This window comes from Brachyistius frenatus, unplaced genomic scaffold, assembly GCF_029030835.1.
Source record: "Brachyistius frenatus isolate BFR_SWC_R1_liver_20210118 unplaced genomic scaffold, ASM2903083v1 Contig_29, whole genome shotgun sequence".
Taxonomy (NCBI): Eukaryota; Metazoa; Chordata; class Actinopteri; family Embiotocidae; genus Brachyistius; species Brachyistius frenatus.
This window is the reverse complement of record NW_027210628.1, coordinates 282,044-295,608: the sequence shown is the minus strand read 5'-3', so window position 1 is coordinate 295,608 and position 13,565 is coordinate 282,044. Positions and strand designations below refer to the sequence as shown.

General features: G+C 40.5%; 1 protein-coding gene across 1 annotated transcript; it reads right to left on the bottom strand.

Annotated features, from left to right (window-relative positions):
* Positions 1 to 5,233: 5,233 nt before the first annotated feature.
* On the bottom strand, positions 5,234 to 13,141 carry lpla (lipoprotein lipase a). The gene is made up of 10 exons (XM_069699020.1): positions 12,918 to 13,141; positions 11,776 to 11,981; positions 10,990 to 11,169; positions 10,281 to 10,392; positions 9,405 to 9,647; positions 8,861 to 9,103; positions 7,999 to 8,119; positions 7,536 to 7,718; positions 7,310 to 7,417; positions 5,234 to 6,689 (listed from the first exon to the last, which is right to left on the bottom strand). Exons 1-10 carry the CDS (start codon positions 13,015 to 13,017, stop codon positions 6,638 to 6,640), a joined length of 1,548 nt encoding a protein of 515 aa, XP_069555121.1. The 5' UTR covers positions 13,018 to 13,141; the 3' UTR covers positions 5,234 to 6,637.
* Between the last annotated feature and the right edge of the window lie 424 nt (positions 13,142 to 13,565).

Sequence of the window (13,565 nt, the reverse complement as noted above, 5' to 3'; positions counted from 1 at the left end):
GAGAGACACAGACCAAAACAAAAAGCACATAAGCACACCACAACAAACAGGGGAATGACAAAACACACCTGAGAAGGAGATCAGGGAGACAGCAACAACACACAGGGTCAGACAGGGATCCTGACACAAATCTCCACAAGCCTCAGCTGCACTTTGTGTTTACTGCTAATTGGAAAATCTTGTAAACATCCTAAATTAAGATTGTAAAACATGGTTTACCTATATTAGGCCCACAGAGCAGCTAACATGACTGTAGACTCGGTAGCATCTGGTTACATAAAGATATGTTTTAACGTTATACGCACATAAGTTATTGCAATTCCAGAGACACATCCTTAATAAACATTATTTTTCGTACAGTCTGGCAGATTTGCAGCATCTGAAGTCTTTCTTGATTTGAACACAATTAGACGCTGTTTCAGCCAATCAGGCTCCAGAGGTCTGCCTGTGTGGACAAGTCTTCACTACTATTGTGAGAAGCAGCTCTTTACAGTGAATCACAAGGGTCCGTTCATTAAAAGATTCCTTCACTGAATCATTCAGACAACACTCATGTTCACAGGATTTACCTGATGTTGCTATTTAAGAAACCTTCGAGCTGCTAGACTTTATCGGAAAATAACATCATGCTGACTGTATGAGGTAAAACCTCTAACTCAGTATGTCCCTGCTACAAAACACACAGCCCACACTGTGTGATGAAAGCTACGCTCTTCCTCATCCTGTAACACACATGCACACACAGTCGAGATGTTGCTCCCACAGCAAACCATCTGGCTTCAGCCACTGTTAATCTTCTATGAATATGACAACATTTTCCTCGGAAAAACAGTGACGGCATTTGTTTTCCCACCACAGCCACTGCACTCCTCGTCTTCGAAGGGGAAATACTCGGCCTTGTTGATGAGAAGTTGATGAAGAACAGAGTGTATCAGATGCCAGGGAGTCATTCCTGTATTCCCAGTGTCCTATATTTAAGTACATAATGAGAACCTGAAAAAGGCCAACTCTGTATTCACTTAGTACAACATGGGCGATTGTTGGTTTAGGTTAGGGGTTAGGTTCAGGCATAAGGGTTGAGCTGGGCAACATAGCTACACGTCTGATGCCAGACTTCAACAGCAGACATTTATTGGTTCCAGCTGATGGAAAGACAGCAAGCACTAACTCAAATGTCTTAAATGTTATGTCCTTCCAAGACTTCTTCCCTCAGCCTATTTCTAGGAATGGCACACGATCACGTGTTGCACATGTCCCGATCCCAAAAGATTGAAGTGAGCACATGGAATAAAAAAACATGTTTTTTTTCATGTGTTTCTTACGGTTGCTTCACAGGGAGACTTACAGCAGTTAGAGAACGGTTTGATCCGGGCAAAAAATGTGGAGGAAAATATATTCCTGGTAAAATTTTTAGATTGATAAATCCAGAGTTTTATGGTCTTTTAGTTTTCTTGAACGCATTAAAGCATGAGTCTCTTGTGTTTTGATTTACTAATGATCTGAAGTCAGAGTCAGGTGGTATGTTGGTGGTCAGCAGGTCAGTGCAAGCAGCAGGGCAGGTTTGAAAAAGTAATCTGTGTGGTTTTCAACAACACATGTTCACAACCAACACAAAGTCATGTGGGATGCAGTGTTCACAACGAGAGAAATCTTTTATCTGTTTCTTACTTTTTCTTTCTTTTGCAACTGGCATCCAAATTCCTATCAAATTCTTATTTTTTTTTACTCCTCTTTTACACTGCTGTTATTATTGAAAGATATAGGAGGCATAAAGTCTTTAAAACTTCATTAATAAGGTTATTAATATGGGTTTTACATGTCAAATTGCATCTATTGACCAAAGGGGATGAAATTATGTTATTTCCTTGTGACAGTATTAAAAACATGAACTCATGATTTTTACAGAATATAGCCAAAATGTCCCAGAGATCTTTCAGAGTTGATGTGATCAAGTATTGTCCATTTTAGTAAACAAGGCATTTACAAACAAATCAAGTGAACATTTTTGTTTGGAAGATGTTCTCAATTGAGGATCTGATCAATTTTGAAAATTAAAACAGCTGTCAGCTGAGGGTTGTGCGATTCTGTGCTAGGTTATGTTTACAATAATACAACATATATATATGCCATATCATATTACTTATATATAGGTCGTATTATCAACTATTAATCCTAAGGGGTAGACGAAAGGCTGTGTTTGTGAATGAAGGTGTAGACAACAGGGTGTGGTTGTGAACGTGTGAATGAGAGTGAAAGTACTGTGCCAAACCAAAAGGTCACAGGGGGAGTTCTGCAACCTGTGGGGTCACATACTGTTGTTCTTTGAGGCATTAACAGGAACAAACGGCTGTCTGGAGGACTCCAGGGGGTGAAGGAAGACAACCACCACCTCCACCAACCAACAAAGGACACATCAATACACATGACTTTTTGATGTCTGTACTATAAGAAGACTGGGTCAGGGAAAGTCAGGAGATCAGACTTCGTGAACTGACACATACTCTGTTGCGGTCAGGGAAACATAGTCTGGACCCAGAGCTCTGTAAACTGGTTATTCTGTTGCTGTTAAATAAATATCTTGAAGCCTGACATATTCTCCTATTGCCTCATTAAAGAACACGCAGGACTGGGGGCTGACACATATTGGCTTTGTACTAGCAGGAGCCCAAGTCCAACAGGGTCAGATTCGTCTTTAATACTCCAAACCACTAGAACAATCTAACAAGATGTTAATGATAATTTTTCACTTCATTAACTTTGTCGTGATCCAACTGTTTCTCAATGCCGCTCCTCCTTTTCCACAGCTGACTGGGAATCTCTTTCAGGAACAAATGCACACACTCAAGGAGTCCACAGATACAACATGCCGTTTCGTTTCACTAATACTACGGATTGGTTCACTGTTGTGCAATATGTTTAGAATTTTTTAGCAAAACTGGCTTAGTGATAACAACCAGCTATAATCCTGTACAGGTAAAACATGTTGGGAGTAGGCTGCAAAGCTGTGAGGTAGTTCAGTCCTGCAATATAATAACAATCTCATTAAAATGTCTGGCTATTGACCACTGCTCATTTAATTCTGTGTCTGTTTTTATCGTAGTGTATCGAGGTCCAGATGTAGTTTGAAAATAGACATTTGAGTGAACTCATAAACTTTTGGGTTAATGTGCGTATGTGGGTGCTGAAAGTATAATTTAGACCGGAGACTCAGGACCATGCCATTGTAACCCACTCTCTTCCCAGGGCGTCATATATTGTCATTGCCATCTCTAAAATACACACAAAGTGCCTGAGGTGTTGGCACCAAAAACCACATGAGCAATAGACTCACAGTTTCAGTCTTTGCTGCGATTATAGTCTGGAAACCTTGTTTGCATTGACGTTCAATCAGCCTCTCTGAGGGTCGACCAATCGGCAATCGGTCTCAGCAGTTATGACATTGGATTGAAGCATTAAATGTAGTTGCAGCGGTGGTCGAGTTTCGGACAGTTTCTGTTTCTGTTTTGGCTCATATGGTGGTAAATGCTGATTGGTTTAATTTAACCCAAGGTCTACGCTTATTAAGATGCAACGAAGGGGAATAATTGGGGCGTGGCCATCTCTGCAAAGATCATGATTTATGTTAAATGTGATATGGTTCAGTAACGTTACGTGCGTGATATAAGTTACTTTACATACATTATGTAAATAAAGTAAGTAACGTATACTGTCGTACTTAACTATGTTAAACTATGTTAACTTTTTCTTTCTCACAGAGAGGGGAAAGTCCTAACATCCTCCCGACTTTTACTTCGTTTCTCCTTCTACTTCATTGTTGACCCCCTTCTTCGACTTTAGTGGTCACGGTGCTGACGCCAACCAGCACCTTGTGTGTATCTCTGTTGTCAGTGGCTTTGACAAAACTGCAATATTTGATGGGAATGAGAGCAGGTTGGCTATTGTTGGCACGCTAGTATACTATGTGTGTATAATCTATGCTATATTGTATAGCTGAGGCTGATGGGATAGGTCAAAATTACAACGGTCAACTGGTCTTAAAACTTGACACAAACATGAAATCATTACTAAAGTCATAGAAATGAATCCACTGAGGACATGAAGTGTGTGGAGAAAATTTCATAACCATCCATCCGATGGACATTAACATATTTCACACTGGAACCAGATCACATTGTTACTAGAACGATGCCAGTGATGTGGTTAAATGCTGGTTAACATATGAAGTGAATATGTTAAATCAGAATATTGAAACGTGTCTGCAAGCACTGAATGTAAACATCAAACGACTTTGGACGTGTCATGTAAAAGAAAGGATTTTTTTCACATCTGAAAGATTCATGCAGTACATTGTGTTCTGGTAAGACACAATTTGTGCAAATGAAAATGTGTTTGTTAACACTGAAAACCCCACAAGGTCTCTTTAACTCTCACTTAACACTGAGTTTTGAAACACTCCCATAAGTCCATGATCTGCCATCAGGAGCAATGGGACAGAGACTCTCACTGGGCACTTTATGAGGAATAGTGTGCCAAGAGAACCATTAAACCACCAACACCAGCCGGGAATTATGACAGAAAGGAGGTCGACTTCACGGATTCAGATTGTCAACTCAAAATTCGGACCCTACCATCTGAAGCCTCAGCAGAAATGGAGATTCATCAGATGTCTTTAACTGTCCAGTTTTGCTGAGCCCGTACAGATTTCTTGATTGATAGGAACCCAATGTGGTTTTCTGCTGCTACAGTCTGTCCCCCCGTCAAGGTGATAAAGAGTGTAAAGACTGTCACAGTCAAAGTCACTCAGACCATATTTTTTTCCTATTCTTGTGTGAACACTACCTGAAGCTGACCTGTATCTGCATGATTAAACACATTGCCCTTCTGCCACATTTGCTTGGCTGATTGGATAATTACATGAATTAACAGGACTGGTTGCAGGTTTTTCTAATTAAGTGCTTGGTTGGTCTGTGTGGAAGTTGCTCACGGTTGCTGTGAGAACAACATCATCCAACACAGGGATGAAATAGAGCTCAAGAGGTCAATTCGATTTATATACTATATTTTTATATTTAAGTATATTTCTTCCTTTCACCACAAATGCTACCATGTCAGGTGATGTTAAACCCTGTGGGATATTCTCAGTTTGACAGGTGTTCAGGCATGTTTTCCCACTCAGAGGTCTGAACTTTCCCACTTCCTAGTTGCTCGAGAACGCACCAATACTTAAGCATGATTATACGAGTCCAAGGCTTTTTATTAAATGTTAAGTGACAGCTCCAACTGTAACAGGTCTACAATCATGATGGTTTAATTATTTAATTATTAAGTAAGGAATATTGTGATATGTGGTTTATTTCTTTATTCAACCGTCCTGGGCTCTTTCTTTAAACAATCAGTTCATAAACGTCGATGTACAGCTGGCATGGAGACCAATTTAATTGATCCTCCCAAAGCCTTGTGCATAAACACACAAAACACTTCAATTATAAAAATACAGATGACAATGGAAGCCTGCCAAAATATATTACAGCTTCATATACAAATATATAAATGTACAATCAATAAATACAAAATGAAGCATTCTTGAGATGTATTATGGCTATCATGTAGGCCAGTTGATCAAAAACTACAAAGGCTTGCATGTTAATTTTTTTTTAAAGCAATTTTGTAATGTTTGACCTTTCAAAATAAGGGCATGTTGTAGACTGAGCTTAGTCAGTGAGGTAAACTGCTTCAGATGAGACACTGATAACCATTCATTAAACTATTAAGGAACACCTAGCCAATAGAGAAACATTTAAAAAGTGATTGCTGTTCATTTTCAGGAAAAATGAATGTCTAGACTAAAGAATGCATATCCCTATTGGAGTGCAATCTTAATGACCTTAACATCTAAATGGCTGTAGGGGACAGAGAGTATTTTAAAGTGCCCAGTGATACAATAACCAACACAATCAAAGAACAAGTAAGGCTTCAAGAGATCAGATATTAACATATTACTCAAGAAAATACTGATACTGATTAAGGTATTTACAAAGACCGCTGTGATGCTATGCTCAGTAGATAGTAAATGTTTCTTTGGTCCCTGTCGATTGTTGGCAATTAGTGGTTAATCAAAGACAAACATTGGGCACAAAGTTGTCATTTTGTACATTTATAAAACAAAGATGTGCCTAAATGATGCCTGTCACTCTGAATCATTTCTGCATTAATAGTAATCCAAGTTCACATAGGCACAAAAAAACACATCAGTTCAGAGCTTCAAAATATATCAAAGTCGGTATAGGATACAAAAGCATAAACAATGATTAGTAAGCAGCAAAAGCTACTCAAAGTGTAAATTTGTAAAAAAACAAAACAAAGGTGAGCACATCATGAAAAAGACACCTGTAATATTTTCCAGCAGCAGAATTTGCAAAGAGACTGATTTTGAGGCCTGTGGATGAGGTTGTATTGGTCTGCACTGGGAGGTGAAGAAAAAAAAATCATGAAGATTCAAAGAAAAAACAAAAATACAGCATTCATTACGTGTAAAGTTATTTGTGAAAGGCTTTTCCCAGTGTTGCTGTGTGCTGTCCATCTTTGGTTTTGTATTTAGTGATGGATGATGCGCATGGTGGGTGATCCAAGTGCAACTTCAAGCATCGTTCTGCCCAAAAAGACTGCCCTGCATTTTAAGCTTGTGCATCCTGGAAAGGAGAGAGGAAAGAGAAGACAAACAGTGAGCAGAGGAGTTTCTATTTGTGGTAATACAAAACAAGGCTCAAAGGACAGTTTCCTTAGTCTGGTATTGTAGTCATTGTGTGGTGTGCCTCACTCGAGTTAAGCCAAAAACGATATGGGATGAACTGTATTGGATATAGAGCGTGATTATTTTTTTTTTATGATATAGAATTTAGAATAATTGTAGCAATAGATATATTGTGGCTTAATGTGAATTTGAATATATTTGGCCCCTTTTATAAATCATTTTTAAATGCAACAATTCATTCATTTCAGCAGAGACATGTCCAGGAATATAAAACATATATAAGACTTGACATGGCTATTAGCTTGTAGGTTGAGGGAGCTACCAAAAGGTGAGTTGTCAAAAGCTGCTCTGTATTTCTGTGGTTGAGGTCTGATTCATTTATTTCTCACTCTTCCTCGTCCTGATCTGTCAAATTGAGTGATGAAGGTTTTTGAGTTCTGTACCTCTGTCGATCACAAATTCACAAAGCCGTGGTCATGTTTGGTTGAGCCATTCAACGCTGAAGGATTTTGTTTAAACTAAGAATGCTTGAGAGTGACATGTTTTTAAGTAACTTACAGTTTTTCTTTCCGGTTTATGGTCTCTTCTTTTGACTTGACAAAGATTCCATCTTCTCCTCCCCTGACGAGGTAAGCAAACTCTCCTTCCTTTGCACTGAAGATCACCCTAAAGTCACACAGAAAAAAAAGCCATTATTTTAAATATAATTAAGCTTTTACAACCACATGACTATAGGACATAAATGTTTTGTTCTGTGTCTCTGTGGCGGCGACTAAAAACTTACTTGGACTGAGTCTCTCCGGACTTGATGCGAAGTTTTCGGATGTGAAACTTGCTGCTGCCCCACCAGTCCGACCAGCTGATGATCGCATCTTTCTCCCAGCGCAGCTTCACGATCATCAGGTCTCCGATGTCCACGTCGGTGGTGATGAGGAAGGACAGAGTGGTGTTACTGTTCAGCACCGGCCTGCAGGGTTCAAGGAAGAGAAACATTCAAGTTCATCTGCTCAGTTTGGACTCTCCTGTGAATGGAGGTCATAGAGGCATCCCTGGCATGTGTGCGTGTTTAAGGAAGTGTGACATATGCAGCATAAGTGACTGTATGGTCCTTATTTAGAACCAGGATCAGTGTTGCAGGTTGGAAACCATCTGTTGAATTTTTCTTGTAGTCTACGTGTGCACGTCTTTATGATTATGGTTAAATGTGATGGGTGGAAGAAAAAAACTGCACCGTTTGATGTACTTACAGGACAAAAGAAATGTCCTCCTTCTCTCCGTGGGTCCCATACAGGGAAATCTTCATTGGCTGCTCTGTGAAGCTGAGCTGATCCTTGCTGAAGAAATGCGCCTTCACTTGGTAGTGGAAAACTGTGAGTGGGGAGGAAGCACACAGTTTTAGACTTTGCACACTGTCTCTCAGAATCACCCATTCCCAACAACTCTTATCTCTCTAAAGTTTGTTTAACATAGGAAACGCAGTGATGTCACCTTCACATTTCTCTGTTTTCATGTGACTGCATTTAAACACAGATTTGTGCTAAATCCCTGCTGGTTTCAGTCGCACACCCTCATAGATCTAGCTTTGCAACTCTACCATGTGAACATCCTTCACAACATTTCTAACAATAACACTGTGGACTTGTGCCAAACTGTAATTCTTCAATAAACTTTTCCATTGCTCATGTAACACATGCAGAGGTGTCGCATTTCCTTAGCATTCCCTCCAGCCACCAAAATACCCATGACCTCCTCTTGTCCTGCCCCCCCCCCCCCCCACAGTGCTTGCTGCTTGTTGTACATTTGCATTAAGTGTTGCAATTTTACTGTCCACAAATTGTGTGTAGTCTATTTGTACCAATACTGACTGTATTAACATCATTTCCAGTTCCAAGCAGCCACATAACAACAGTAGCCCGTACACAAGAGGATTAATTTTATTATGGTATGTGCATGATCTAACTAAACTCTCAGTAATCCTCAGTTAAGTACATAAATCCAGACAGATTTTTCTGCAGTGGTTCAGTGTACGTCATCTCTTCTCTTGCTTTGCAGGGAACACAGAAACTACAAATTTCCAAGTTATCAAATGTCCTTTTTCCTGGCATTTACCTTTGTAAGGCATCATGTCACGGGTCTTGAGGTACATCTTTGCGTTACGAGTCGTGCGGACCTTGTTGATGTTGTAGCCGAGCTTGTTGCAGCGGTTCTTCCTGCAGCTCAGGCACAGCCCCTTGTTGAAGGCCTCTTTGGAGTTGCAGCGGTAGGCCATGCTCTGCTGCTGCATGTTCAGCAGAGAGTCGATGAACAAGTGGATGGAGCGCTCGTGGGAACATTTGACAAGCTGGTCCATATCTGCAACACGAAGAGCAAAGAAATCGTGAAACTTGTCTCTCCGATGACGTCATGCACACCGGGGGAATGATTTCCTCGTGTCTGGCTTTTTCACGTTTTCACACATGGTGACCGAATGCTAACCCAGAGTGCATTTCTCACTTTACATCGCGAATCTGAAGCTGTGCATATTATGACTGGAGGCAAACATGCTTCAAGACTGTAAGCTATCACCACAAAATTTGCAGTATTCAAATTGAAACGTAAGCAAAAGCAGAAGTGCAGTGAAGGACAAACAGCAGGAAGGGGTTTTATTACATACTCTGGAGGCCCTTGATCCCTTCTAATGCAATCCCCAGCAAGGTATTCTGGATGTCACAGCCCGGCTGGAAGGTGCCTCCATTGGGGTAAATGTCGATGTGACCCACAGCTCTCTGGATGCCGATGCTGCGATCCGGGGAGCCTCTGGTGTTGGTGTGCAGTACATCCACAAACTGGGCATCGCCTCGGGACAGAGTGCTCTGTTCGTCGGCGTGCTCGAAGGTGGGCCCGGCAGGATCCAGACCTGGGTAGAAAAAGAGCCGCAGAGGATTTGTTTTTATTCACTGTGGCCTCACTGGGGAAGAAGTACATGGAAGCAGACACTATCACTTCTACCGACTGCTTTATCGACAAAATTGTAGATTAAAACATTTGACTAAGTGCTTGGTTCGGCCTCTTTCTGCCGTGTGCAGCTCTGCAGAACCACTGAGGCTCAAAAACAATGTGAAATTGATTGCGGGCTTTTAATGGGCTGCTGCTCTCAGATCACAGTAAACACACCATTATTCTAAGCAGGTCAGAGAGATTTCAAAGCTGGATAAATTTCATAGTGACAAATAGGGGGAACTGGCACCGACTGGCTCACATACAATGCAGACCTGGAATTTAACGACTGACAACATTAGGTTTCAGTGGTGTGTTGTTTTCAGGCACATGGCTGGAAAGAGAAGTGTATGGTATGTTTACATGCATTGTCTCTGAGACTAAACGTATTTAAAAACGGCCGGTCAAAAGATCACGTTACACATGGTTATAACTGCACTGATGTATTTATGTGAAAAGGTGCACGTTTATTCAATTTACTCTTAGAGATTTAAATTAGATTCAACCAATCAGAGCTGTGAGCTGATGATGATCCTTTGGTTCAAGCTCTCACCTGTGATCCTACTAATTTTATGGTCGGTGAGATCTCCGGCAACTCCAGCCACATGTGCTCCCAGACTGTAACCCAGCAGATGAAGCCTCTCCCACGGCAACTGCAGCTCTTTCTGAAAGGGAACAAACAGGTGAGATGAATATATTACAGGCCTCAGAAAGGTTTTCCTGCGGACTCGCGGGCCAGATTGCAACTAAAAGTAGGTTGTACCTGTCAAAGCTCTGCAGCACATTCTCTCAAGTCTTTATAGAGTTTGGGGCAAAAAAAGGATTATTTTGTGTAATTTTATGCTTTGCCAATTATTTGCAAACTTTAAACCTGGAAGTCATGTAAACAAAGGACAAACACATAGGAGCATTACTCATGCCAATGTCCATATTTGCCCTGAAGTGGTTCAAACAAAAGTGGCACTCCCCTAAATACTGAACCATGTAGTGAGAGATAGGTTGCTTTGAGAAGCAGACGCTGCCATAAAATGCTTTTATAGGCATTTAAAATCATAACCAGTAGGAAAACATACCCACAGAAGCACCGCTGGATATAAAGCGTTACGTCATGGGCAACAAATTTCACACTTTGTTCTAATGTCTTTGCCAGCACATTAACAAGTCATTTGGTTTAGTCATCCAAAAGCAGAGGGCCAAATCCACTTGTTCATATCTAGGATGTGAAAAATGTGATCCAGCTGTCAACCAGGGAAAACACTCACTTGTATCCAGGTGACAAACTTGGCGACATCACGGCCCACTAGTTTGGTGTAGGCCGCAGAGGTAGGGTAGTGCTGGTTGGCGCGGGTCAGCCAGTCCACCACGATCACGTTGGCACTGGGCTCGCGCTCGTACAGAGCCGACACCAGTTTGGGCACCCAGCTCTCAAACATCCCCGTAACCTATAGAAATAACACACACAAACATGGTCACACACGTGTGTGAGGTCAGCTGCAGTATGGCGTGATTTTTCCTGAACTTAGGCCTCTCTGTGTCTCCTGCTGGAGAGCAGCCAAGGCATCATCAGGTTCACATTTTACTGCATGACTGACTCTAAATCACATTATAGGAGAAGATGCATGGACTGTTTTCCCTGCCAACTCTCCCTTCTCAGCCTGTTTCCTGCTAAAAGTGTACTTATTGTTTTAGCCATCTCACATTACTACATGGATGATTATCAGTTCGGACTTCTCCCAAGATTGATGATCAGTTCGGTTGTGTTTCAACAGACTAAAATTGCTTTGGCAAAAAATGTTGTGTTTATCCAACATATCATTCAATAAAATTATTTCAGCTGGTATTTGTGGTGTAATTTCATCACATCTTACAATAAATTTTATTTTGAAAGAAGACCAAACCATAACTGTGCACATAACCTTCATACACAACAGAATAATAGATACTTAACCAGCCAATAGAGACTGCAATAATACCTGTGATTTTTATATGATTTTCTAAAGCACTGATGATGACTTCATATGAAATGCAGCATGTTTAGTCTGTATTACCGTCCAGCCGTGTATCACAATAAAGGTCCTTGTCCCTTCATTAAACTGACACTCTTCGATGGTTTCTGGCCTGCCGGCCACGATGTAGCACATGTCATCATCAGGTAGGTCTGCAGTGCGCAGGGAGAACTTGGACACAATGTCAGTGTAGTCTGTGATCCATTCAGTTGTGGTCGGCAGTGGAGTGGCGGTGACTGTAGTGTTTACTGTCACAACACACACACAAAGACACAAACAAACAGACAGTGTGCAGTTGATTGTTAGATTGTTGTGGCATCACAGAATATGTAGAGGACTGCAGTCAGGTGAGACTCAGTGTGCTCAGTAATATGCACTCGGACAACAATCCTGAAGTAGTTGGAAATACTGATGTCCTGTTTTATTATAAATACATGTACTGAAGACAAAATAATCACTTCGAAATGAATCTGTTTACAATGAACAGCAAACTTTATTTCATGCTGCTTTTCTCAACTCCATGAAGTGACAGCTAGTGTAAGCAGTGAACCAGTAAGGGCATAAAGCATGGCAGTGTCGCCCCCTTTTGTCTTCTCTGAATTTCTATCAGCACAAGTTTTATAATGGCTGACAATATTGTTTAGAACCAGGATTTAATTGATGAACATTCATTAAAACTGGATTTCAAAAAGTCACAATTCTTTCACAGTCACTTTTGTACCCTGCAAAATTAAATTAAATTGGAAAAAATAAATAAAATTAAAGTCTGAATGATTGTAGGCTAAGTGGGAAAAGTAGCATAATTTGAGGCCATAATGGTGTTTTTTTTTTCGTTATCGTATTTAAGATTCAAAAACAATGTCATTTAAAAGTGATTATACTTTTAAAAAATACCCTGTTTTTCAGAGTAAAAGTCCCCTTCCTTTCTTGTCCTTCCTCAGACAAAAGGCTTTGTAGCTGCGGCTTTTCTTCACGCACACATGGAGCTGAATGGTATGAAATGGGATACAGACCCGCAGAGCTGAACTCTCAGAGCTTTTCAGGGGGTTATTCTCGGTCAGCGCCCAACAACATTCATTCATTAACCTGCTACCTCATATATTTACTTCATCAGAGCTTCATCACTATAAAAATCTAAAACAATGTCTCTCAGAGGAGTAAATACAATCATAGGTCGGTCTTACCAAAAGCAGTGGTGGTGATCTCAGGATCTGAAGAAAAAGTTGCAGAGATTTTTCCCAATATTATCCAAATAGCAAAAAAACTAATGTTTTCTTTTCCCATATTACAGAGAAGTTTTTTTTCTTGTATATCCTGAATAAAAAGTTCTCCAGCTGTTATTCGAACTGATATATATATCCAGTCGATTATTTGAGACTCAGAACAGCGGTCACAAAGTGGTGTGGAGTTGTGGTTTCGGAGTGAAGTTTCTTATGGTCTGTCAAGTCATCTTTATGGGTGGCTCATTTTAATATTCAAACGTGATTGGCTGCAGGTCCGGGGGCGGAGACTAAACTTTGTCCCAGAAGAGGAGACCGTTCATAACCTTTCTTACAGGGACTGAATGCTCAGCAGGTTTCATTTACACATTTATACGTGTCAGTTAGAAGTATAATTTAAAGTGATAGATTTAGAGGAAATTAAAGAAAAGTAGCCGGATTATGGTTTTCTCACCATTAAAATACAATGGTGAGAAAAGATTTCCGATCCTTTACTTAAGGAAAATTAGCAATACCTCACAGTAAAAACAAACAAGTAGGTCATTTACTGTAAGTATCAAGAGATGAAGCACGCAGAGCAGGAAAATGGGCCCTAATAGATATTAAATAGTC

Excerpts from the sequence above, each read along its gene's own strand:
- lpla (XM_069699020.1), bottom strand. The coding sequence starts at position 13,017 with ATGGGAAAAGAAAACATTAGTTTTTTTGCTATTTGGATAATATTGGGA. Across the intron at positions 10,393-10,989 it reads AGTTTGTCACCTGGATACAA|AAAGAGCTGCAGTTGCCGTG; the intron begins GTGAGTGTTTTC and ends GTTCCCTTTCAG. Across the intron at positions 7,719-7,998 it reads GAGGACATTTCTTTTGTCCT|GCCGGTGCTGAACAGTAACA; the intron begins GTAAGTACATCA and ends TGAACCCTGCAG.